The sequence below is a fragment of the Schistocerca gregaria genome, chromosome 3 (assembly GCF_023897955.1).
Source record: "Schistocerca gregaria isolate iqSchGreg1 chromosome 3, iqSchGreg1.2, whole genome shotgun sequence".
Classification (NCBI taxonomy): Eukaryota; Metazoa; Arthropoda; class Insecta; order Orthoptera; family Acrididae; genus Schistocerca; species Schistocerca gregaria.
The window spans coordinates 204853525-204878478 of NC_064922.1; the positions used below are offsets into that span (position 1 = coordinate 204853525).

Sequence of the window (24954 nt, forward strand, 5' to 3'; positions counted from 1 at the left end):
TAACACACGTAGCAGTTTTATGTATGACCAATGGGCAACATATAAACAGTTAAAGTCCTTTGCTATATACTGTGTCCATGTAAGCAATTGATATGTGTCACACGCCACTGCTATCATAGTGCTCTCCTAGTACTAGTACTGTGTTTATTCTGTACCGGGTCTTGTACTCCGCGAGGCTGGTAGGAGCAGTGCTTATATTCTCCTCAGCTAGGTTGCGCTCCTGTCATGGTGTGGTCCTAATCATTGCACCATTGGCCAGCGACATCTCATCACCTTCTCTGTTCTTGTGTTCTTTGTCTTTGTTCTGGTGCTTGTGGTTATGCCAGAACATTCCTCCCCCCACACACCCCACCCCCACCCCTACCAATGAGACATGACCACAGTCATGTAGGTAGTGTGACCACGGCAGGGCGGGCAGGAGTGTAGGTGCATTGCTAGGCTGTGGCTGCATGGGACGTCAAGCTTCCGGCCGTACCCCACCATCCGGTCTGCACTCAGGCAGAAACCTCCCCCAGAAAATGGCCAGAAGGACATGCATCCACCTCCTGATGCCGTGAACCAGATAAAGGCGGTGACTGCTGCAATTTAGGTGGATCCAGCTGCATCAGTAGGACAAGAGGAGGCAAAGGCTCTGTCTCCGTGGGGTCATTCCGTGGTGTCATGGTGACACCCTCTGGCGGCTGCTGTGTGCTGTGGCTGTGCCGCCCTCTGGACCCATGAATCTGGGAGAAGAGACACTGAAAGATCATCGTTCACATGACAGAGATGAAGTTTGATTTTGATGGTGGCCATCTGCACCTGAAAGAAGATACATGCAAGTGCCAAGTCGACGGACTATCTTGCCTCACCCCCACCATTTGCTGTTGCTAACAATCCTGTAAAAGACAATATCAAGCAGGGCAAAGCGGTACTTGTGGCCTTCCTTCAGTGCTGGATGCTGGGGAAGGTGGAGCAGTGTCCGACAGTGGCAACTGTAAAGCAATTCCACAGGCGATGGTCCATCTCGTGGGTGCAAACGATAAGAGGTGAGAAACATCTGCAGTGCTTGATCCCTAGTGTGTGCAGAGCAGTTTGGCCATTTGGTGCTTGAAGGTTCTGACAAGATTTTCCCATTCGCCGTTTGACTGTGGATGGAATGGTGCACTAGTTAGATGCCGTATGCCACTGTGTTCACCGAATGTTTCTAATTCATTTGACATGAACTGAAGTCCATTGTCTGAGACTACTACTTCAGATAAACCGTCCAGGCAAAAAATCGATGACAGCACCTGAATTGTGCTACATGACATTGTCAAGTTCACTGGTGCAGAGAAAGGAAACTTAGTGTACGAGCCAACCACAATCAACGAACAGGTGTTCCAGAAAGGTCTCGCAAAGTCTATGTGCAGACGTTACCATGGTGATTGCGATTTAGGCCAAGCAGAGAATTTTTGTGCAGAGTGGACTGATTCTCCACACATGCGTGACACTGTGACATCATCTGTTCTATTTGGGTGTCCTGGAAAGTGCAGTGTCAACGTGCTAACTGCTATGTACCAACATTCCCGCAATATCCTTGGTGAAGTAACTGCAACACTTCTTTTTGCAAAGCTGTAGGGATCAACGCGTGACTGTCCATTGTCATTTTGAACAAAAATCACACCTTTCCGTACAGTAAGGCTATGCTGACGTGCAAAGTGTCAGTGCACTACAGAGTTCTTTATGCTATGCAAGGAATGAGGCCAAGGTGTGTGAATGTGTGTTGGGGGGGGGGGGGGGGGGGCATGACTTTAACGCGAATTGTGCCTTCCGCCACACACCGCTTGGTGGCTAGCGGAGTATATATGTAGATGTAGACATCTGTTACCCACTAGCAATGAGCTTATTCTGACCGTTTTTTGCAATTAAAGAATTGATACCTAGCTGCTACCACATTCACTTGTTGGTCATAATAGTTAGTTAGTTTGTCGACCACTTGGTCATAAAGTTCACTCCGAATGACATTAGGAAAAGGTTTTGTGAGGCAGAACACTGCACTTCCTACCGTTGCTAATAGATATGGAAGTTTCAAAGTAGCTGGTACATCGTGAGTTAGGAAGTGCACCTCAAAACTGTGACAATCACTCTAACCATTCCTCTTCTTGGTCACGAAACTGTCAAAAAGGTGGTACAGCAGCTGTAGTAGTCGGTGCTTGTTTCGTCAGGCGCACAGTGTTGGCCAGTAGCTGCTGCACCATGTTGAGTAATTAGAGATTTGTTGTGCCTAGAACTGAAAGATCTGCATTAACTGTGTTGCATGTAACGCTTGTGGCTGTGGCGCCTGAGTAGGGGGCAGGAGAGGTGGGGTGGGCATGTTGGAAGACACAAATGCAAGAAACAGACAAAGCAAGCAAGCAAAAAAAGCAAAGAAAATTTCTGAAACGCCCACCTGAAAACACTGATTAGCAAAAACGGCAAGAAACTTTTAAAGCAAATATATAAACCCCTGCAAATTAAAGACAAGAGAACATTAAGGTGCCATCTTTAAAAAAAACTAGCAAACTCAGTGGCCCTCAAGCATGAGGTTCAGTGTAGTACTTGTCACCAAACTTGGGGACGTGCCCATTTATCTCATATAAAGTGCCTAAAGGATGCTGTGCTCTCGGAATGCTATACAACAATTCAAGCAAATCACGTTAGTAGTTTTTATTTCAATAAAGCAGATTGGCAATACTTAACTTTGTATTTACGAGAACTTGTCGCAAGCAATCAGCAACATGCAGTCAGTCAGTCCTTTCCTATATATCTTGTCCATGTAAACAATTGGTATGAATCACATGTCACTGCTATCATAGTGCTCTCCTAGTACTGTCCGTCTAGTACTGTGTTAATACTGTACCGGATCTTGTACTCCAGGAGGCTGACAGGGGCTGCTCCTGTAGTGGTGTGGTCCTAATCATCTCACCATTGGCCAGCATCATATCCACGCCTTCTATGTTCTTGCATTCTTTGTTTCGGCGCTTGTGGTTACGCCAGAACATACTTTCTAAATTTACAACTACTGTGAAGAAATTGTACTTAAAATTAATAGAAGGAAAGGAAGAAAAAATACTTTTTGATAGTAAGCAAATCAGAAACTATCATCTCACGTCCAAACTGAAAGAAATAAAATAGGGTAAGTTGATAAATTTTGTTACCTTAATACAACTTGCAACTTGGAGAGAAAAACAAAAATGTAACAGCAAAACATGGATGTTAAGAAAACCACTACAGCTGCTATTTTAAGCTCATTTATTAAGCCATGACTGGTTTCATAGTGTACGAACATCTATGTGACATGCAGATTGAAACACAAATTAGGCTGAAAGCTACTCAAACATGCACATATTATATGATATGTAAATATCACACTGAATATCCACCAACAGTCTTGATAAATAATGCTCACAAAAGCTGAATTGGGACAGTATCATTGTTCCTTTCCAGTGTTTAGTAACTTTTAGTGTAATCTGTGTCTTTTTGAATTGCAATATACCTTAGGATGTATTTATACAATGAAACCAGATGATAAATCAACCTATAATAATTGCTATGATGGGTCTACTCAAAATTCATATTAATCAGCTGTGGAACCACAACTTGATCAAGTAAAATATGCTTTCAGTGAAAGTTGGTAGTGAGCCATTCATTTAGTACAGAAAAGAAAAAAGATAATACAGATTTTCGTCCGGACTGTGCTCCTGTATGACTGTGATAACCGAATACTGTTGAAGACAGATGGAAAGTAGTTACAGAGAATTAAAGTGTGGCTATGAAGAAAGTTAACAAGGATAGCTAGACACAAAGAAAATCAGATGAAAATGTCTTGCAAAAGATAAATGGACAGAGAAATGTAGTAGCAATTTGCCAAAAAAGGAAAATAAAACTTTTTAAAGATTTATTTAGTACTACTAAATTTGCAAGAAATATATCAGAATGTAAATTTTTGTGGAGGAAAACTAAGAAAGAAAATGGGACCATCAGGGGTAACAAAGTGTTGGAATTATCAACAAACTGAAACATAACATAATGGCACACATTTCAAATAGGTGAGCCTCGGTGGAAATGGGCATGGTTCATTAGCCCAATGAGGTGACAGCAAATATCAGTTTTGCTGGCCATGTACCCTGAGCATATGACAAGTACGGACAAAGCTTGAATCAGGCCAGCGCAACCAGTGGAATTCCCAGAAGTTTGCTACTGAAGATACTACCTAAGGGCTGTCGCATGGTGCAGCCTTTTCAGTATCCTATCAACATAAAGTTGCTATTAATTCAACTCTATAAATAGGTGAAGATACAGGTTTACTCACAAAAAATACCCACATAGTTTAAAACGAGCACTTTTCATTGGATAATAAATAACTGATTAACAATAAAAATAAAGAACACATTTCAAAATTTACTTGGAAAATTAATCATTTACATGGAAAAAATGTCAGGGCTATAATAAAGACGTCATTCAATGACACGCACCACATGGCAGTGAATGATATACAGAAAGTTTGATCAATATACAAAGTTCAAGCATTCATTGAACATAATCTTAATTATAATTAGCTTGGCACCTGCTGCTTTGCTCTCATAGACTGTATGGTCTGCACAGATTTTTTTTTTTTTTTTTCCTTTAAGTGAATTTTATGTTGGTGAGAAGTGAAATACAAGTTTTCAAAGATTTAGCTTTCAATGTTTTTAATTTAACAAAATATTTTCTTCTGTTTAGGGGTTAAATTTTCAAAAACAGTGAAACACATACTTTTTTTATTTCTAATCAAGGACCCAAATTCAAATTTTCATAATGCTTTCATAATGGAATATTTTGATGAAACATTTCATCCGTTTGAAGTGGAATTTCCAGAAACACTGAAGCACAATTTATCTTTCTAACTGAGAATTTACATACCATTTTCATTGATGTAGCTGTGAAAAATGCTTTAGTAGTTCTCTAATAATGATTTATTAAAAGAAACTTTCACTCACTATTTCACCCTCATAGGGGTTAAATTTCCAAAAATGCTGAAACACATATTTCTTTTTGTTCTTTCAGACTTGTATTTCTTTCAGAATGAGTTTTTCACTCTGCAGCGGAATGTGCGCTGATATGAAACTTCCTGGCAGATTAAAACTGTGTGCCGGACCGAGACTCGAAATCCAGACTTTTGCCTTTCATGGGCAAGTGCTCTACCATCTGATCTACCCAAGCACGACTCACGCCCCCATCCTCACAGCTTCACTTCTGCCAGTACCTCGTCTCCTACCTTCCAAACTTTACAGAAGCTCTCCTGCGAACCTTGCAGAACTAGCACTCCTGAAAGAAAGGATATTGCGGAGACATGGCTTAGCCACAGCTTGGGGAGTGCTTCCAGAATGAGATTTTCACTCTGTGACGAAGTGTGCGCTGATATGAAACTTCTCGGCAGATGAAAACTGTGTGCTGGACCGAGAGTCGAACTTGGGACTTTTGCCTTTCACGGGCACGTGCTCTACCATCTGAGCTGCCCAAGCACGACTCACACCTCGATTTCACTATCCTTCTTATGGGTTGGTCTTTGTATATGATATCCAACTCATTGTTGTATCTCCTCCTCCATCCTCCTCTTTCACAGATTGGGCCGATACTTCATCTAAGTACCTTTCTTTCAAATGCATCCAGTGTTTCAATATCTTTAGTTGTTAATGTCCAGGCTTCAGAAGCATATGTAAGCACTGGTCGTATAAGTGATTTATACATAGTTAATTTCATGGTACGAGTCAGGAGTCTTGAGGATAGAAGTCTTGTTAGGGCAAAACAGGCTCTGTTGGCCAGTATTAATCTCTGCTTAATTTCATAGGAGGTATCATTTAGATGTGCAACTGTCGAGCCCAGATACTTGAAATGTTCAACTCTCTCAAATGTATAATTGCCCATTGTTATTGCATTTGGGATATTTTCTCTATGTGCTTTTCCAGCTGCCATATATATTGTTTTTTTGTTCATTAATAATTAACCCCATGTTCCTACTGGCCTGTTCAAGAGCTGTGATTGTCTCTTCCATTGCTTTTTGGGTTCTTGCTATTATATCTATGTCATCTGTGTAGGCCAGTATCTGCACTGATTTATAGAAGATCATTCCCCTATTCAGAAGGTTTGCGTTTCTCATCACCTTCTCCAGGGCGGCATTAAAGAGAAGGCATGCCATGCATCCCCTTGTCGCACTCCATTTTTAATACTCAATGTGCTGGACATTATTCCTCCTATTCTTACACTACCTTGTGTTTCGCTCATTGTCATTCTCACAGCATTACCAACTTTCTAGAGATTCCCAGTTCATCTAGAGCTTTATATAACTGCTCTCTATTTATGCTATCATTAGCTGCTTTGAAATCTATAAAGAGGTGATGCATGCCAACACCGTATTTGTTTCTTTTTTTTCCAGGATTTGTCTTAAGGTGAATATTTGATCTATAGTTGACTTCACAGGAAGGAATCCACATTGGTACGGCCCTTTCTCCCTTTGTATGATCGGGAGTATTCTGTCGAATAGTATATTAGAGAGTATTTTATACCCCAAATAAAGTAGTGTGATCCCTCTGTAACTGCTACTCACCACCTTATTTCCTTTCTTATATATGGGACATATGATAACCCTCTTTCCATTGTTGGGGCATTTTCTCCTCTTCCCATATTCTAGTGACCATTTTTAGAATGCTTTGTTCCAGCTCTCTGCCTCCATGCTTAAACAGTTCTGCTGGAATACCATCTGTCCCTGCCGCCTTGTTGTTTTTCATTTTCTTCATGGCAGTTTTCACTTCTTCTATATTTGGTGGGGTAGTGTTGTCGTCTTGGTCCTCTTCCCCATTCGTATCTGTTGAGTTCTCTGGTATAGTCATTCTAGGGTTGAGGAGACTATCAAAATACCTGCACTATCTTTCGCATATTCCATTCCCTTCACTTATTATATTTCCTGTCTCATCTTTTATTAAGCTTGTTTTGCTACCAAAAGCCTTCCGTGCCGCATTCACCTCTCTATAGAATTTTCTTATTTCACTTTTGCTTCTCATGAGCTCCATTTCTTTGACACTTGCTTTCATCCATTCTCTCTTTTTTTCTTTGGTGAGTCCTCTTTTCAATCCTCAGTTTTTCTTTGTATTCTTCTACTATCCTCCTCGTACAGTGTGATCGCAGTGTCCTACTGTATGCTTTGTTCATTTCTTCAGTTACTATTTCACATTCAGTATCAAACCATGATGGTCTTACTTGTCTTGTCCCCAATTGCGATTGTCTCTGTTGCCGATATCTCCACCATCATTTTTATCACTTCCCACTGATCTTCAATATTGTTATATTCTCCAACGTTTTCCAGAATCCGAGTTATCTTCTCCTGATACTGTTCTCTTACTTCCACTGATTCTAAAGTTGTTATATTATATTTCTGTGCCCTGGGTCAGTCTCCTTTCACTGCATTAGATATCCTTGCCCTCACCCATGCCCATACCAGAAAATGATCTGTATCTATGTTTGGGCCTCTGAGACTACTCAAGTCCAATAAGTCCGATTTGTGTCTCATGTCTATCAACACATGGTCAATCTGGTTTACTGTGTTTCCATCCGGTGAGTTCCGTGTCCCCTTATGAATTTCTTTATGTGGGAACAGTGTTGATCCTATTACCATATTTCTAAATGCTGGGAACAATATAAACCTTGTTCCGTTATCATTACTTGTTGCATGTTTGCTGTGGGGGGGGGGGGGGGGGGGGGGGGCGGCAATTATTGGCCTATAAATCTGTTCTTTCCCCACCTGAGTGTTTAGGTCTCCAGCTATTATTTTAATATCATGCCCTGGGCACTCATCATATACTCTTTCCAAAGATTCATAGAATACTTCTTTCTCTTCTTCTTCCGATTCTTCTGTTGGTGCATGGGCATTAATTATGGAGTAGTTAATTATTTCCCCTTAATCCTGAGTGTTAATAACCTTGGACTAATGAGTGTAAACCCTATTACAAATGCTTTAATTGATGGTGTACAACAAATCCTGTCCCCAGCTGGTGGTTTCTTTCACTGCAGCTATAGAATATATTCGCCTTTCTTTTCTACTACTCCACTCCCTGGCCATCTAATTTCTTGTAGTGCTATTATACTTAGCTTCACTCTCATTATTTGCTCGACCAGGAGCACTGAAAGTAATGCTGGATCAAATAATGAGTCTGAAGCAAAGTATAATAGCACTGTGAGCTGATTACATGTTTCATTTTTTGTGGATAACAACTCTGTTTTACTTTGCAGGTATGATTATGTTCCATAACATGTAATTCTTTTCTTACAGGATAAAGCTTGTGAACTCGTGGATAGGGAAATGGAGTACAAAGTTGTAAAAGATCATAAAGGAAAGAATTCAGAGATTGCAAGTGAACAAAAGATTAAAGATGAAGCTTATTATGAGAAAGAAATGGTAAGTTGGGCAGATAATCAAACATTGTGTTTGTGGTCTGATGTTTTTTAAAAGTCTTGCTGCGGACTGTTCACCAAAACTTAATGACCATCTGCTTAGTGGTGTGTTGGTCCTGCTGTGGAAAGCTATACAAAAGTGATTCTGTGGAGTGGTTTTGACAGATCCTTTTAGAGATATGTGGTACCAGATGCCTACACACAGGCCATGCAATTCATATAAATTATGGGTCAGTGGCTCGCAGGTGCAGATCAAACACCCAACAGCATCTCATATGGGTTCCATCAGGTGAATTTGGTGGCCAAGTTGTCATTGGGAGTTCACTGTAGTGTCCCTCAAACCACTGTTCCATGATTCTGGCCTCTGGACATGAACAGTTATCTTGCTGGAAGAGGCCATCACTACATTGGACGACATCAAGAATGAATGGATAAAGGTGGTCTGAAATAATTTTGATGTAGTCCACAGCTATCATGATGCTTTCAAGTACTACCACTCTTGGAAGCCCAGGTCAAGGACCCCCATAGCATAACACTGCCCTGCCTACCCCCCCCCCCCCCCCCCCCCCCCCCCCTGTTTCAGCTGTGGCACATTGCATGTATGAGGCAATCACATTCTGGTCTTGGAATGTGGACAGTAATCCTGGTGGAAGATGCTGTCAGTATTGCAGGACCCATCAAGTATGAATTGATCAAGATGGTACACAATAATGTTCATATAAACCACAGTTGTCATTGTGCTTTTAATTACTACCATCCTTGAACGCTCAGGTGAACGTGCATTGCATGTGTTGAACAACCTTTTGCATGGCTTTCATCGTATCAAAATGTGACCATCGACCTGGTGTTAAAAAAGCACATGATACCCATATCATCTGACACATTTCCATTGGTCTGGTTCAGTGTCTATGATCTCATACCCACTGCAACTGTAGTTGATGATTTTGTTGGATCACAAACCATTTGTGCCTGCACCAGCATTGTATTCTGTTGTCAGATCTACCACAGATCACCACCTAACCTGGTTTACAGAGTAGGCACGTGCTGTAATGAAGCATTTACGTCCAACACCATGTCACCTGTCCTTCAACTGCTTTCAATAATGCTCACGACCATAGTATGCGAACAGCTGACAATCTTCCATTCCCGAGATGCTCTTCCTTGGGTGCCTGGCTACAACAATGTGGTAGTGGATTTCTTGTGGCCTGTCTTGTCACTAGAATGATATCCCATTCATCTTATTCTACTTATATACTTTCCTTACTGTGTAATATGCCCACAATGCCAGTGGTTTTCAGTCTTGGAGTGGGCATTGGTCATAATGTTTTGGCTCATCAGTGTTTGAGCAGTAGTTTTGATGGTAATTACATTGCACAATACTGTTTCAACTCTTCCCACATGAAAGGTGAAAGATCCTGTATTAAAAAAAATCAGTAACCCTTTTTACACACTCAAGTATTTTTCATTTATAAAAAAAATGTGCATTTGTAAAAAGTCCTATTATACATGAACTACAATGCCTCTTCAGTACTATGTCTTAATGTAAAAAAGCTTAGAATAAATTAACAAAAACAGAATATTTGTACAAATATCATTATGGGAGGATGCAAATGAGATATTCAGAAAAATGACTTTGTACTATGTCTCAAAACTGTATTCTTTTCTGTTTTTGACCACATAAAAATCATATGGTGTTAAATAAAACAATATTATTCCTTCTGTATTTGAGTGTGGCTTAATTTTCACCAGGGGAATAAGTTCGTGAAACAACGGAAGTGGACTGAAGCATTACAGTGTTACACAAGAGCTATCGAACGGTACTCATTTGATGCCATATTCTATGCAAATCGGGCTTTGTGTCATCTTAAACTGCACAAGTAAGTCACTAATTATTTAATATTTAGTAGATAAGCTATTTATGTCTTGTAATTGTTTACTGTAATTAAGATAAATGTGTACCAATATGTTTTCTTCTACTTTTGCCTTTCTTGATCCTTGTCACTAACACTCAATAAATCAGTGAAGTAACACACCAGTAGCAGACACTGAATGGCTTCTTCACTTGGTTTTAACAAAGTTCCTCAATAACTTTATTGTAACTTACCAAATCTTTACTCCTGTGTCCATAAAAGGTGTGATGTATGTGCTGTGAAATTCCTTCTTTGTCATTTTCTTTCATTGTTTTAGACATGTGAAGAAACAAACCATTATGTGGCTGAATGTTCTCTCCAACTATGCTTTACATAGTGATGACAATTATATAATGAAATTTTATTTTTGTTATGTTGGAACATATAGTAAACTAACATAAGTGAAATGTCAGCTTGGTCTCTAAGGCATGTCTTTCAAAAGTCCAGGATGAAATAATAATAACATTATGAAAAGAATAGACTGCTACTCCCCATATAGTGGTGTTGGTGAGTCGCAGATAGACATAACGAAAAGACTGCTATAAATTTAAGCTTGTGCCCAGAAGACCTTCTTTGGAAATAGAAAACACTCACAGAATAATACACGGACAACTTACACACACATGACCACTGTCTTCCATTGCAGTGCCACTATGCTTTTTTTTTTCTTTAGAAGGAGGTCTTTTGGTTTAAATATGCAGCAGTCTTTTTCATTGTGCCTGCCTGCAACTCGATATTTTCTGTTATAGCGAGTAGCAATGTGTCCTTTTCATAAAATTATGGAATATATAGTTTTATAGATCTTTAAAATAATCATCTTGTACATGTTGCATTAGTGGATAAACTAAAATGCTGTTGTGTCCTAAATTCCTCAGTTTGGACAGTTTAGAACCACAAAAAAAATCATGTATAGTTGGTGAAGATTAGGACTCATTGGCGATTTCATTTTCAAGGGGAAAGAAGTGGGAGGCTGCATTCAGATGAATGAAAATGAAGCACATAAAATAAATATAAGAAGCAGATGAAAACATTGAGAAAGCGCACAATAACATATTGGATGATCAATGATTAAAGGTATATGGAGTAGTCAACACAATAGCCAAATCAGAAAAAAGAGGGTGGAGAAAAATATGGGTGAAATGGGTACACCATTTTTTTTAATGCTGTTCTAAAGCAAGTGCAAAGAAAAGTCTCAGCATTTTGAAGAAATCTTGCATACATATAGTGCCAAATTTTATTGCTTAAAATGAGACAAGACTTAATCTCATATCACAAACAAAGCTTCACCCTGTTGGTCAAAGTCAGTGATCCTTAGAGGGAGGGGGGAGGGGGGGGGCAAAAGTCAATTTCATGTGCAAGACTAGTTGCAAACTATGACCCTGGGAAGCAAAGGCTGAAAGATTAACTGGTGAATCATTGTTTCCCCTTGTCCTCACAAGAAGTGGGGTCCCTCTCAACCTGAAGCCCTGAAAGGACCCATCCTTCCATTGAAACCGCCTCCAACCGATCACTCTTTCTTCCCCAAGGAAATAAAATTCTGAAAGCTGGGTGTAACTTTTTCCTATTTAAAGTGTTTCCATCAGCAAATTGTGGAATTTCACATGACTATTATTACAGATTCCTGAATTGATATTTCCTTTGATACAGTTTTTTTGCTAATGACACTTTTCTTCCTGACATCAAAAAATATGAGCAAAATATGTAATAGTTAATACAGTAAACAATCAGCATGCTATGGAACAGAATAGGATGATGTTCCAAAGTGTCTGTAGACAGTGATGTGGGCTAAGAAGTGTCAGACTACAATTCCAAAGATGTGGTTCTTGTTCCTTGACCAATCTTTATTAATGACCCTGTCACCCTTGTGCACGTTGGTAGGGGAGGGATTGGGAGGGGGGGGGGGGGGATGTCTGTATACGGACTAATTAAAAACCAGTTAGCCAACATTTAATGATCACATTGGAGATGCACCTCGGAAGCAAGAAAGTGATTTATTAGTTTCATGCCATGCACTTATTAGTCAGTAGATCAAGATACAGAATTATTTATTTAGCATACAGCAAATAAATAATTCAGTACCTTAATCAGTTGTTTTGTCATGCACAAGTTCTGTTTTAGGAAATTCAGATCAGGCTGATATTTAAATGTATGTATCTGTTGTTGCTACATTTGCCTGAATTTCATCTGGCACTTGTGTTCATCACTGTGTTAATGTAAATTTATCTCCATTCATGATTCTAAAGTCTCATTTTCCATGTCAATGGTACACTATGCACCACTTCAAACTCTCCACTGCTAATTGTGTAAATTTGATTTTTCTTGCAAACTTGCTGGACCACTACTATTTTGGTCATCCAGTGTTATTGCTCGAACATTGATTTCTGACAGTTGGTCCCTCCCCTTCTCCTCTGCACAAAAGGTGAGCAGGGAATGTCACTGTGCCTTTCAATAGACAATGTTTGGAACATTATACAGCAAGTTCCCTCACCTGTGGAGGGAAAGTTTGATTATCCCAGTTTTGAAACTACTGAAGACCCTCATAGACAGCAGAGAGGAGCAGAATAGTTTGTCTTACCAATGTCCTTTACAGATGTATTGAAGGTATGGTTAGCTGATGAGTATGCTGGACCCTCGAGGGGAAGGGCTCCATATCTAGCCCACTGGGTGGATTTCGGGAGGGCTGTACTAGTGATCACCTACTCTATGAGGAGGCTGCTATGAAGATTGCTTTTACTCACCATCACATTTCTTCACTGTGTTCTTTGATTGGCATAAAGCCTATGACACAACATGGTGCCACATATTCTCACCACTGTACATCAGTGGAGTTTCATGACTCCCTCCTGAACTTCATCTAAAATTTTCTTTCTCGGACTCTTTCTGAGCCCAAGTCGGTGATTTCTACAGTGCTTCCCACATACAAGAATATGGTGTTCCACAAGGGTCTGTCCTGAGTATTACCCTCTTCTTAAAAGCTATCAGTAGACTCCTAAAGACATCAGGTGCTGTAGACTTGCCATCCTTACATGTTGATAACTTCCATGTCTGCTATTGATTTTCTAACATTGGTCTCACTGAGCAGCTGGGGTGCAGATCGCTCTGTTATCCTGAGATTGTATCAAGCGTAGTTCCAGTCTCGTTTAGACTGTGGAAGTGCTGTCTATGGTTCTGTGTCACCTTTGACGCTGCAGATACTAGACCCCGTACTTAGTCCTCTCGCAGAGATGGGGATTCCACCACTGTGAATTTTGTGCCAACAACAGCTGATATCTTATGCGCTCCACATTTGCTGCACCCCAAAGCACCCTAATTATGGTCTTTATCCAGACACGGAGGTCACCCTGCCACAGCAGCGGCCACATTGTGGGCTTTCATGGCTGTCCTCATTCACTCGCTCTTTTCTGAGCTCCAGCAATTACCTTTACCGCCTCTCTTCTTCGCTCATGCACATAACCCTCCGTGGTACGTCTCTTAGCCTCAGCTCTGTCTTGATCTCTCAATCGATTCTATCCCTCCGATGGCTCTTCGCCACCAGGTCTCCTGTCTCCTCAGTTCTTTCCAGGGTTCGGAAGTGATCTACACTGATGGCTCCATGGTTGCTGGCCACACTGGTTTTGCTTACACCTATGCGCAACACATGGAACTTGCCAGATCGCTGTAGTATTTTTACTTCAAAATTGGTAGCCATCTTGCGCGGACTGGACCTTATCCGCTCCTGCTCAGGACTATCCTTTGCTATATGTAGAGACTCATTGAGTGGTTTGCATGCTATCAGCCAGTGCTTCCCTTGCTACTCGTTGGTCGTCGCTATCCAGGACTCCCTTTCTCTCCTCGCCCAACGTGGATGCTCGATGGTTTTCATTTGGACCCCAGGCCATGTTGGGATTCTCGTCAATGAACTTGACGATCAACTGTATAAATTAGCTGCTACCAGGCCATCTTTTGCTATCAGTATTCTGGAAATAGACCTTTGCTCGGCATTATGGGGCCTTTGGGATGCGGAACGGCATACTCTTTCTTCGCTGAACAAGCTCAGTGCAATTAAGGATTCTAAAACTCCATTGTGGTCCTCCTCATGGGCCCCTCATAAGGCCTCTGTTGTCCTATGCCGGTTCCGCATCGGCCATACTTTTTTGACTCAGTTATCTCCTCCTGCATGAGGACCCCCCTCTCAGTCATTGACTGTGGCTCACATCTTATTGGATTGCCCCAACTTAGCCACCCTGCGACAGACTTTTAGTTTTCCAGACTCGCTACCCCTGGTGTTGGCTGACAATGCCCCAGCAGCAGATCTTGTTCTACATTTTATTCATGATGGGGGTTTTTATCACTTTATTTAATGGATGGACCTTCCACGTTATCGGTGAGTGGAGGGAATGGCAGGCCCTCTTGCTCCCCCCTTCGCCCTGACTGAATTGGCTCCAACTGGGCTTGGTGGTTTACCTCGGCCCTCCTTTCCTTACGGGGCCTGTTATGTCTTGAGCGTCTCTCTCGTCTCCTGTACTTCTTCCTTCCCGCCCCTGTCATTAGTCACTGTCTTTCCCTCACCTTTTCTTCCACCCTTTTCCTTCCTTCCCTGTCATTAGTTTATCATTTTATGGACATTGTAGTTCCCTCTTCTAATGTGGGATTTTATCGGTTTTAGTTAATCTAAGATCAGAGGGACTGATGACTGCGTAGTTTGGTCCCTTCTCTACCCAATGAACCAAGCAACCAACAGCTTCCAATTCTCGAACCCAACAACTGCTTGCTACCCTGTTTGTGTCGAGGCCTATAGAACTCTGTATTCTTCTTGTGGTGTAATTTACATCAGGCTGCTTGACGGTCTTACCAAGGCCGAAATACAATCTTACCTCTAATCAGGGTGTCATTGGCGTCCATCATGTAATGGAAAAGGTAGATTCCTCCTTAGTGCCCACCCGCACTCTTTTCCTCACATTTGAAAGGGTGATGCTGCTGTCAAAAATCAAAGCAGGCTATGAAATTATCACAGTCCAGTCGTACATTCAAAACCTGATGTGCTGCTACCAGTGTCATCGTTACAACCACACTAGTACATCTTGTCGACACCCAACCAAATGTGTAACCTGTGACAGGGATGCACATTAGGGCAATTGTCCGCCTTCTTCTCACCACTGCGTCAACTGCAGTGGCAGCCATGTCACTTCCTCTCGGGATTGTTCCATGTGTCTAGATGAGCGGGCTGTCCTAGAAATTCAAGTAAAGGAAAAAGTGCATCACCCGGTAGTGCACAAGTTACTGGCTAGTTGCAAACCCTGTGTTCTCCCATCTGGCACCTATAGTTCTATTCTTGTTACCCCTCGGTCCATGAAGGACATGGCCACGCAGACATGTGACCTCAGATTCGGCTCTGAGGTTATGAAATCATCCAGTACCAAGGTACCATCGCCATCCCCCCGTCCTGCTGATCAACAAATCGTCAAACTCTCACTACAAGGGGCGAAGCTACCAACTACTCAACCCATAGGCAGGAAAGGACAGAAGGAGTACTCCTGCAAGGACTTCCTCCATCCCTCCAGCCAAACAACACCCGAGTCTTCCTCTAACCGGAAAGGCTAGAAGTAGTCCGCTAAAGGCAAACAGTCTTCTCCTTTGCCATCTCGAAGATCCTGTTTGACAGAGTCGCCATGTGGTACCTTAGCCTGGCCAGCCTCTGTCTCGCCGGTGCGCACCACCAACTGTTTTTCAGCATCGGACTCCATAGACCAACCGCTCAAGCAAGCTGATGCTTCTGTGGACCCCATGGGGCAGGATCGTCCTGCTCCTGTGCCCTGTAGTACCGACTCTATGCCGGCTGTGACTCAGTGACCACCAAGTTGATACCGTTCCATCACTTACTCCTCATGACTGTCCTCCAGAGGAATGTTCGCAGCCTTTGGTCCCACTAACAGGATTTACGGCTGCTTTTAGCATCACAGCATCCCCTTGTACTCTGCCTTCAGGAAACGAAATTGTGCCCTCACGACTGCTTTGAGTTTTCGCACTACTCACCGATTTGGTAAGACCTTCCCCCTGAGTTCAACATCCCATCTCAAGGGGGCGTCATGTTGCTCATACAGGATGACCTTCATAGTCAACTCATCTCCCTGCCTACCAGTCTTCAAGCTGTGTCAGTTCGCCTTTTCCTTCTCCATCTGACTTTCTCCCTCTGTACCATTTATGTACCTCTATCCTTCGATGCCACCAGGGCAGACTTCCTTCAGTCTGTTGGGCAACTACCTCCCCCGTTTCTGCTACTCGGTGACTTTAATGCATATCATCCCCTTTGGGGCTCCCCCAGCACCTGACGTTCTTAACCAACTTTAATCTGCCTCCAGAGCAGAGCCAGTGTGGTTGAGGATTGGGAACATCCCACCGTTACACTAGGTCTGGGGGATCCCCAACTCTACCTCCTAGACCAGGCTATTCTTAAAGTATCATTTTACTTTGTTTTGCTTTTAGATTTGGTTTGGCTCTTTTTCTGTCGCACCCAGTTTTCTAATTGTGGTGTTGCACTTTGTTGAATAGTGGATGCTCTTGGCTGTAATGGATCAGGGGTGGGACTGCTGTGGGTGGAACATTTTCTGTTGCATGCAGAGCCCCAGGAATGCCCACCTGCTGACTTTCCTGTTTTTCTCATCTTGCTTTTATTATTGACAGTATAGTGAATGTCCATTACTTCTTAGCCTTCTAGCTTTTACTGTTATGAATCTCCCAACTAGATCAAAAACATTCTTGGTGGGTGCCTACTTGCAAGTGTACCACTCTTGGGTCACGGAACTGATGATCTCATTGTGTGTTCACAGTAGAGATAGAGGTAACTTGCAACTCCTTGACATCCTCATCTACTGTATAGCAAATGTGTGTTTGTGCCATGGTGTTTACCAGAATCCAACCACACAGACTGAAATGTGCATGCTAACAGCCATTACCATTCACCCCACAAACATTCCATACTGACAAGGGACCCTCCCCATCGCACCCCCCTCAGATTTAGTTATAAGTTGGCACAGAACTGAACACAGATCAATCAAGAAAACAGGAAGAAGTTGTGTGGGACTATGAAAAAAATAAGCAAAATATACAAACTGAGTAGCCCATGCGCAATATAGGCAACATCAAGGATAATGCGAGCTCAGGAGCCCCGTGGTTAGCGTGAGCAGCTGCGGAACGAGAGGTCCTCGGTTCAAGTCTTCCTTCAAATGAAAACTTTACTTTCTTTATTTTCACAATGGGAACCAAAAACATTTGATCGCAAGGTCATAGGTCAACCGATTCCTCCACAGGAAAACATGTCTGATATATTCTATACGACACTGCTGACGGCATGTGCGTCACAAGGCAGGAATATGTTGTCGACCCACCTAACTTGTACACGTGGCGAATGGGTAAAAAGATTCTTCTACCTTCCCCGATTTAGGTTTTCATGTGGATGTGATAATCACTCCGAACAAAGTGCTGAAAACATAACGAGTTTGTCACATAAACTGCAACAAATGAATGCAATAGTTCCACAGTCGCACAGTTTTCCCTTTTAACGTTTTCAAAATTTTCCGTGTGTAGACTGTCAAATCCTGCATATGTCCAAGCAAATCTGAGCATCTCTTGGAATTTTGGAAAGCGAAGTTGATTATGTGTGAGTGGTTGAACTTTGATAATTGGCTGAAAATAAAAAATTAAACTTTTCACTCGAGGGAAGATTTGAACCAAGGACCTCTCGTTTCATAGCTGCTCACGCTAACCACGGGACCACAGCGCTCCTGAGCTCACACAATCCTTGATGTTGCCTATCTTGCTCATGGACTACGCAGTTTGTATATTTTGCTTATTTTTTTCATAGTTCCACACAACTTCTTCCTGTTTTCTCGATTGATCTGTGTTCAGGTTTTCAAAGCCTATTCACTGTGCCGACTTATAACTAAATCTGAGTGGGGTGCAATGGGGAGGTTCCCTTGTGAGGCCTTTGGTGCATCAAGCTGAAGCCGTCTCAGATGCTGAAAACCTGACGAAGGAACTGAGTCCAAGTATTCAAGAGAAATTGCTACAACTACTCCCAGATTTCGCAAGCCATCTTTCCGAAAACACGGAAGCAGAAGGACCTGAAGAAGCTTGCGTTTTGCCATTTTGTGGCTCAGTAACAGGGAAGACTAGCTGGCTCCTAAAGAGGCATAAAATCACTTCAGTCTTCAGGGCTCCAACAAATTTTCATAAACTCATGAGGTCTGTGAAAGATGAAGTAGGCCTCAGAACACCGGGCATATATAAAATACCGTGTGGGTGTGGATAGTTTTGTGTCGGACAAACTATGCCAACTGTCGAGCGACACTTGTAGAACACTAGAGTTACTTTTGCCTTTGATACCCTGAGAAATCAATGGTAGTGGACCATGCTCCGTGTGGACATTGTATTGCATTTGAAGAGAGATTAGTTATTACATGGACTAATAGTTTCTAGGATAGCATAATTAAATAAGTGATTGAAATAAAAGTTTGTGACAACACTTTTGATAAAGACGGTGGCCTACAGCTAAACATGGCTTTGGACCCAGCCACTGGCAAGTTAAAGTGGGCACACAAAAAAATGTTACCCTATATGGTGCTGGAGCGAGCACAAGTGACATCACAGAAGACAGTGTGGCCATGTATTAACAGTAGCAGCAACCAATGGACAGACACCGTTTGACAATGCCCGAGGAGTACTTAGTCAAAAGCTTATGGATTTTAAACCAAGTGACGCACGTGGGAGCTCGGAAGAATTTTATCAGTACATATCATTGCAAAACAGTACATTCATATATTATGTATCACTATGAGAAGGAAATGTGGTGCAGCATCAAACACCTGGGAAAGTTGCGTGTTGAGAAGGTTAATTTAATAAGATCTCTAGCCGTCCTACAACACTGGTATGAAGAGAAGACGAGTCTTTGTTTTGCCTTCATGAGTCACCCTATCAACACTGCTGAGGCCAAGAGAATATTTTTCTGTGCCAGCTTTACACTGCTGTAAGAGAGGATACTTCACATCAGAAAGCACTTGGAAAGCAAGAGCTGCAAGCTAAAGACTGTCCACCTGCAGCTGACAGAGAAGCTATCAGCTTTGGATTGGGAATGGTTGATGCAGCCACAGTAGCACAACAAATGTCATTGGAAGACAACCACAGAAAGGAAGAAAGAGAAACTCATTTTGCCTTCACAGTAACAGTGTGGGGCAGGATGAAAAACAACAGAACACTCAGTTACAACATGATGATAAGAAACATCGATGCAGATGATGTGCTGGCTCTTAAGAAGGAACTTAATTTTGCAGCATTGCTATGGAATATCCTTTTACTGACATAATAAATTGTGTGGAATAAGCAGTTCGCAAGATGCCCTGTGAAACTGCAGAGGAAATTCATTGAGTAATGAGCCACATTCTTTCAAAATCTAAGCACAGACATCAAAATGGCAAGAGTTGAGTGTAATGGTATGAAAGATATCTGAAATGATCCTCTCCTCATAGTCTTGCCAGGTGACAAGGGCAGTGCAGCCATCATTATGGAATGAGCCAATTGTGATGTGAAGAATTATTTGATGCTGGAGGAGGAGACATATCGAAAATTATGAAGGGACCCAACATCCAGAATAATGAGAAAGATGTTGGAGCTTCTCAACAGGTCTTTAAGAGGAGGATATCATTAAAAATCTCCTCCCTTGAGCACCTCAACCACCTACATCATATACCCTTCCAGAGGTTCACAAGAACACCACACACATACCTCCCATTGTGAGCATCATTGGATTGCCGACTTTCAGACTCGCAACATATCTAACCAGCCTCTTTACTCCATAAGTTGGTCACTGTACCACATGGAGAGTCCACCATACTTCATCAGCCAAATGAAATGTCTGCATCATGGAGGAGGAGATATTACAGTCAGCTTTGATGTTATGACATTTTCACACTTGTTCCCATCCAGTATTCCGTAGTTCTACTCTCTGTTACTTGACAGCACTGTTGAGGATTTATTTAAGCACACTTTGATGTCATTTTCATTTTATTGTAATTGATTTTCAGGTCTGTTTTAAATGCATTCTGTATATTTCTTCCTTTATTAGTTGTAAATTTATCTGGCATCAGAGTTACACAGTATATTAAAATTAAACTCCATCCAAACAGGCCATGAAGGCTCAACGGTACTGGCTGGCCGCCATGTCATCCTCAGCCCAAAGGCATCACTGGATGCAGATATGGACGGGCATGTGGTCAGCACACTGCTCTCCCGGTCATATGTCTGTTTACTAGACCGGAGCCACTACTTCTCAATCAGATAGCTCCTCAGTTTGCCTCACAAGGGCTGAGTGCACCCCACTTGCCAAAAGTGCTCGGCAGATCAAATGGTCACTCATCCAGCACTTAACTTTGGTGATCTGACCGGAACCGGTGTTATCACTGCAGCAAGGCTGTTGGCAAATATTGTTAATAGAAAAACAAATGAGGTTCAGGTATATTCCATTAACATCCATCCTTCCCATTTTTCGCAGTTTAGGAATGTGATAGCTCCCTTTAGGGCTACTGAGAATAGTTTGGGTTTTGTGGAATTTCATATTCCATTATATAGTAAATAGTGATATTTGATTACATAGCAGCTCCATTTCGACAAAAATATACTTAATCTCACAATCGGCCACATTAAAACAGCAGTTTTGGATGCCTTGTCTCCCAAATGAGGAGCTTGCTGAATAAAATAGCATAATACAGATGTACACAGGACATAAGTTAGTTTTGCCCATTTTTTCTAGTAGACTTAACTGTGGTTAACATTGTTTCCAAATTTCTTTTATAGCTACAAAGCAGCAGAGGCAGATTGTTCAAGGGCCTTGGAACTTGACCCAAAGTATGTGAAGGCCTATCTTCGACGTGGCACAGCCAGGATAGAATTGAATCTTTTCCAAGAAGCTAGATCAGATCTTCAAAATGTACTAGAGTTGGAACCAAGTAATTCATTTGTGGAAGGGCAGTTGTCGATGTTAGACCGTAAACTGGCTGAAAATGAGCAGGTAATGAATTTTTCGGTGTTATGATATTTTAAAACTGCTGTTACCTTATTAAGATATGAATATTTTTTCAAATCAAAGTTCACATCACAGGCAGCATACATTATTTTGTTAGAGAAAGACACTAATATTTGGACATCTAGCCATTTGGTGCACTAAGCCTCGGCTGAAAACTCATTTCTGACAGTCTTTCTGTTGTACATGTCTACAACTCAGCATATGTGCTATATGGTGAGTAGCAACTTTCCTTTTCATAAAATTGTTACATTCCATCCTTTGGTGTACTAGTTTGAGAAATAACAGAATACAACACAAATAATATTTCGTGAATACCATGGTTGGTTTTTTTGCGAGGGGGAATGTGTGAAACAAGTTACGTAACCAATCCTTTGAAAAAGTCAATCTGTAAATAACATTAAATTCTTGTATGTTGAGTGCTCTGCAGCTTCTATGTATTCGATAAAGGACATCTTGATGCACTGTATGAGCTGCACTTCCGAAGTATTTGCTTGCCAGGCAGGCATTTGGGCATGTAGCCCTTCATCAGTGGCATACATGGTGCACATCTGTATCAAATGACATGTCAGTTGAATATAAAATGTTTAAAATAGTTAAAAACTATGTAGACCTGTGCATTACACAGAGATGCACATAATTTTGAATCACTATAAAGATTTTATACTTGCATGCCACACCATTTGATGTACACATGCACAGAATATGCTACTGCTGGGCTGTGTGCTTAAATACTGGGCTGCCAAGTACCATATTTACTCAAATCTAAGCCGCACCTGAAAAATAAGACTGTAAATGAAGGGGGAAAAAAAATGCTGAATCTAAGCCGCACCTGAAATTTGAGACTCTAAATTAAAGGGGAGAGAAAAGTTTTAAAAGTTTAAAAAAAAGAGAGGAATTGTGTCATTAGTGAAACAATGGCAAGAGACTGCTATTTGTTGTTACTTACACTGCTGCTTTCTTTGATAATGATCAACAAGAACCAAATAACAGACTGTGTATGATTGAAGATTATTACTATCATAGTAGAGTTTTATTCGTGTATTTTGATAATGTTGTACCTTGATGCTGTCTGCCCAGCTGTGGCTGGTGAATGACATAGAATTGGTAATAATAATAATAATAATAATAATAATAATGACAACAACGAATGAGAGTTTAGCGAAAAATTTTCTTTGTTTGAAAATCTTTGCAGAAGCCTCTTTAGTACATAATATTCTGCACAGAAATTAGTCATCTTAGATTTAAAAATCTAGTCAGTTGCCGTGCTTCATTTCTGTCTGTATCACTATTCAGCATAAGAATAATACAAAGATAAACATGACATGATATGTATCTTCTTCCGCATTTGCTGTTGTCTCACTCTAGTTTTGCAGTTTATTGGGCAGGCAGGATTTAAATGAGACAGCAGCAAACACGAAAGAATTCATGGCATAATGTTTACATTCGTATTATTCTTATGGTGAAGAGAATACTGCATGTGATTCACAATTCATAAAAGTTCCTATTAGCAACCATCTCTTGTCTCAGGTAGGAAAAAATTCAGAACATAGAGCTGGCCATAGTGACATACATCCCAAACAGTCTTGCCAGTCGGATTTCGTAGTAGATTTTTAGTGATGACTTCAAATGCAGAGCGTGTTGTTGTTGCCTTCAGTCCGTAGACTAGTTTGATGCAGCTCTCCACACTTTTCTATCCTGTGCAATGCAGAGTAGCAACACTTATAAAATAAGAATGAAAATAACTTGGAAATTAAATGCTGCAATTTATAACACAAATATTTTATTAGGTTTGTAATACGTCTTATACGAAATGTTTAAAATATCAGTCGTGATTCTGAATCACTATCACTCGATTCTTTGTTGCTCATTTCTTCATACAGAGCATCATCCTCCATACCATGTAATGCATTGGATATCAAACATTTTTTAAATGCTTGTTGCACAGTCTGATTTGGAACACATTTCCATACATCATAAATCCATTGGCACACTTGCGACAAATTTGCGCATTTTACACTCCCTGTTGATTTCAGTTGTCTGTCGCTTTTCGAAAGCCAGTCTGTGTACATGCATTTTATCTTGTCCTTAAATGGTTTATTCACACAGACATCAAGTGGTTGCGGAATTAATGTCATCCTGCCTGGAATTACTGCCAAGTCCATTTTGCTTTTCTGTAAATTTCATTTTACTGCAGGTGTTGTATGGCCTGCGTACGCATGTAATACCAACAGACTGCATAAACCAAGCATTGCGCCAGGACAGCGAATCCACACATGCCTAATCCATTCCAGCACCATGTCCTCCGAAAACCACCCAATTTCGTTTGCTCATACAATTACAGTTTTTGGAAGCACTTCCGATTTCGATGAAGTCTTCTGCTTGAAAATTATGAATGGGGATAATTTATGTCCATCTGCTGTGCGAGCAAGCATGACAGACATAAGCTGTTTATCGCCCCCCCCCCCCCCCTGCCGCCCCCTCCCCTATGTAACAACACTTATGTCTTTCTTTCCTTTGGCATCATCGTATAATTTGACGGCATGTAAAAATATACAGGAGACTGGGCAGCATTTCCTATCTGACCAAGAAGGTATTACTTTTCTGTGCACCGCCTAGTTATGAATCGCTGAAATTCCACAAGTTTATCTTCATAATTTTTTGGCAGCTTCTGTGCAACTGAAGTTTGCCTCCAAAGTGAAAAACCCCAGCGGTTCATAAACAGATAAATCCAGCTGTGACTAACCTTAAACTTTTCGATTTTTTGTTCTCTAGCAATTTCATGGGGCTTAATTTTTAAAATTTCAGTGTTCGCAGGCAGGGATTTCTGATGCTGTTCCTTAACAAATTCATTTAAAATCACTTCTTGTGCATGATATTACTTCGGCCCACTGAATGCTATCCTGCTTCTTGAACATTCAAATAATTTGTCCCACTGCAGGCGCCATCACCTGACATTGCTCTCATCAATCCCGTATCACAGACCTATAGCACGATTATAACTTTGTTCCACAAAAGAAATAACTCCCCTCTTGAATTTGGCATTGTAATGAAAGCACACTTCATTATGATTCACTAACACCAACAAGCTCTTAACAAAATTCCACAAAGCAGTAGGTGCCGCTACGTGAATTCATAATGAGCCCCAGTGTATCAACTTGTGTTAAAATTCTAAAGCCTTGTGCATTGTCTGTATTTTTGTGTAAATAAATTTATTTTTGTTGCTACAAATATTTGAAAGGCTGTTACATTCGAAGATGAACAATACGAAATTTCTGTTTACTTAGTTGGATAATGTATGAAAATGCAGTGGTCGAAACTCGGGGCGGAGAAAAAAAGCTCGTCTTCTAACTCTCTTTTTTTACGATGCAGAGGTTTTGGCACCAGTATTTATCTTTGGCCTGCAAAGCATGCCTGTGCAGCACTACATATATTCAATGGCAGAAGGTAGTTGTTGACGGCACCTACTAACATTTTTCAGAACTTTTGCTTGCTTTGCACTCGAAGTTGCAGGCTGTTTTTTGGATTACAAAAATCAGAAAAAAGGGCGGCTTAGATTTGAGTAAATAC

The 24954-nt window shown here is 41.2% G+C and overlaps 1 protein-coding gene across 5 annotated transcripts in view; it reads left to right on the forward strand.

Annotated features, from left to right (window-relative positions):
- Positions 1-24954, forward strand: part of LOC126354036 (RNA polymerase II-associated protein 3-like) — a 105445-nt gene that overhangs the window by 57646 nt on the left and 22845 nt on the right. For all 5 annotated transcript variants that reach the window (XM_050003376.1, XM_050003375.1, XM_050003373.1 and 2 more), the window contains 3 exons: positions 8303-8428; positions 10174-10301; positions 21159-21372. In XM_050003376.1, the coding sequence (XP_049859333.1) occupies positions 8303-8428; positions 10174-10301; positions 21159-21372 (468 nt within the window). The remainder of the gene's footprint in view (positions 1-8302; positions 8429-10173; positions 10302-21158; positions 21373-24954) is intronic.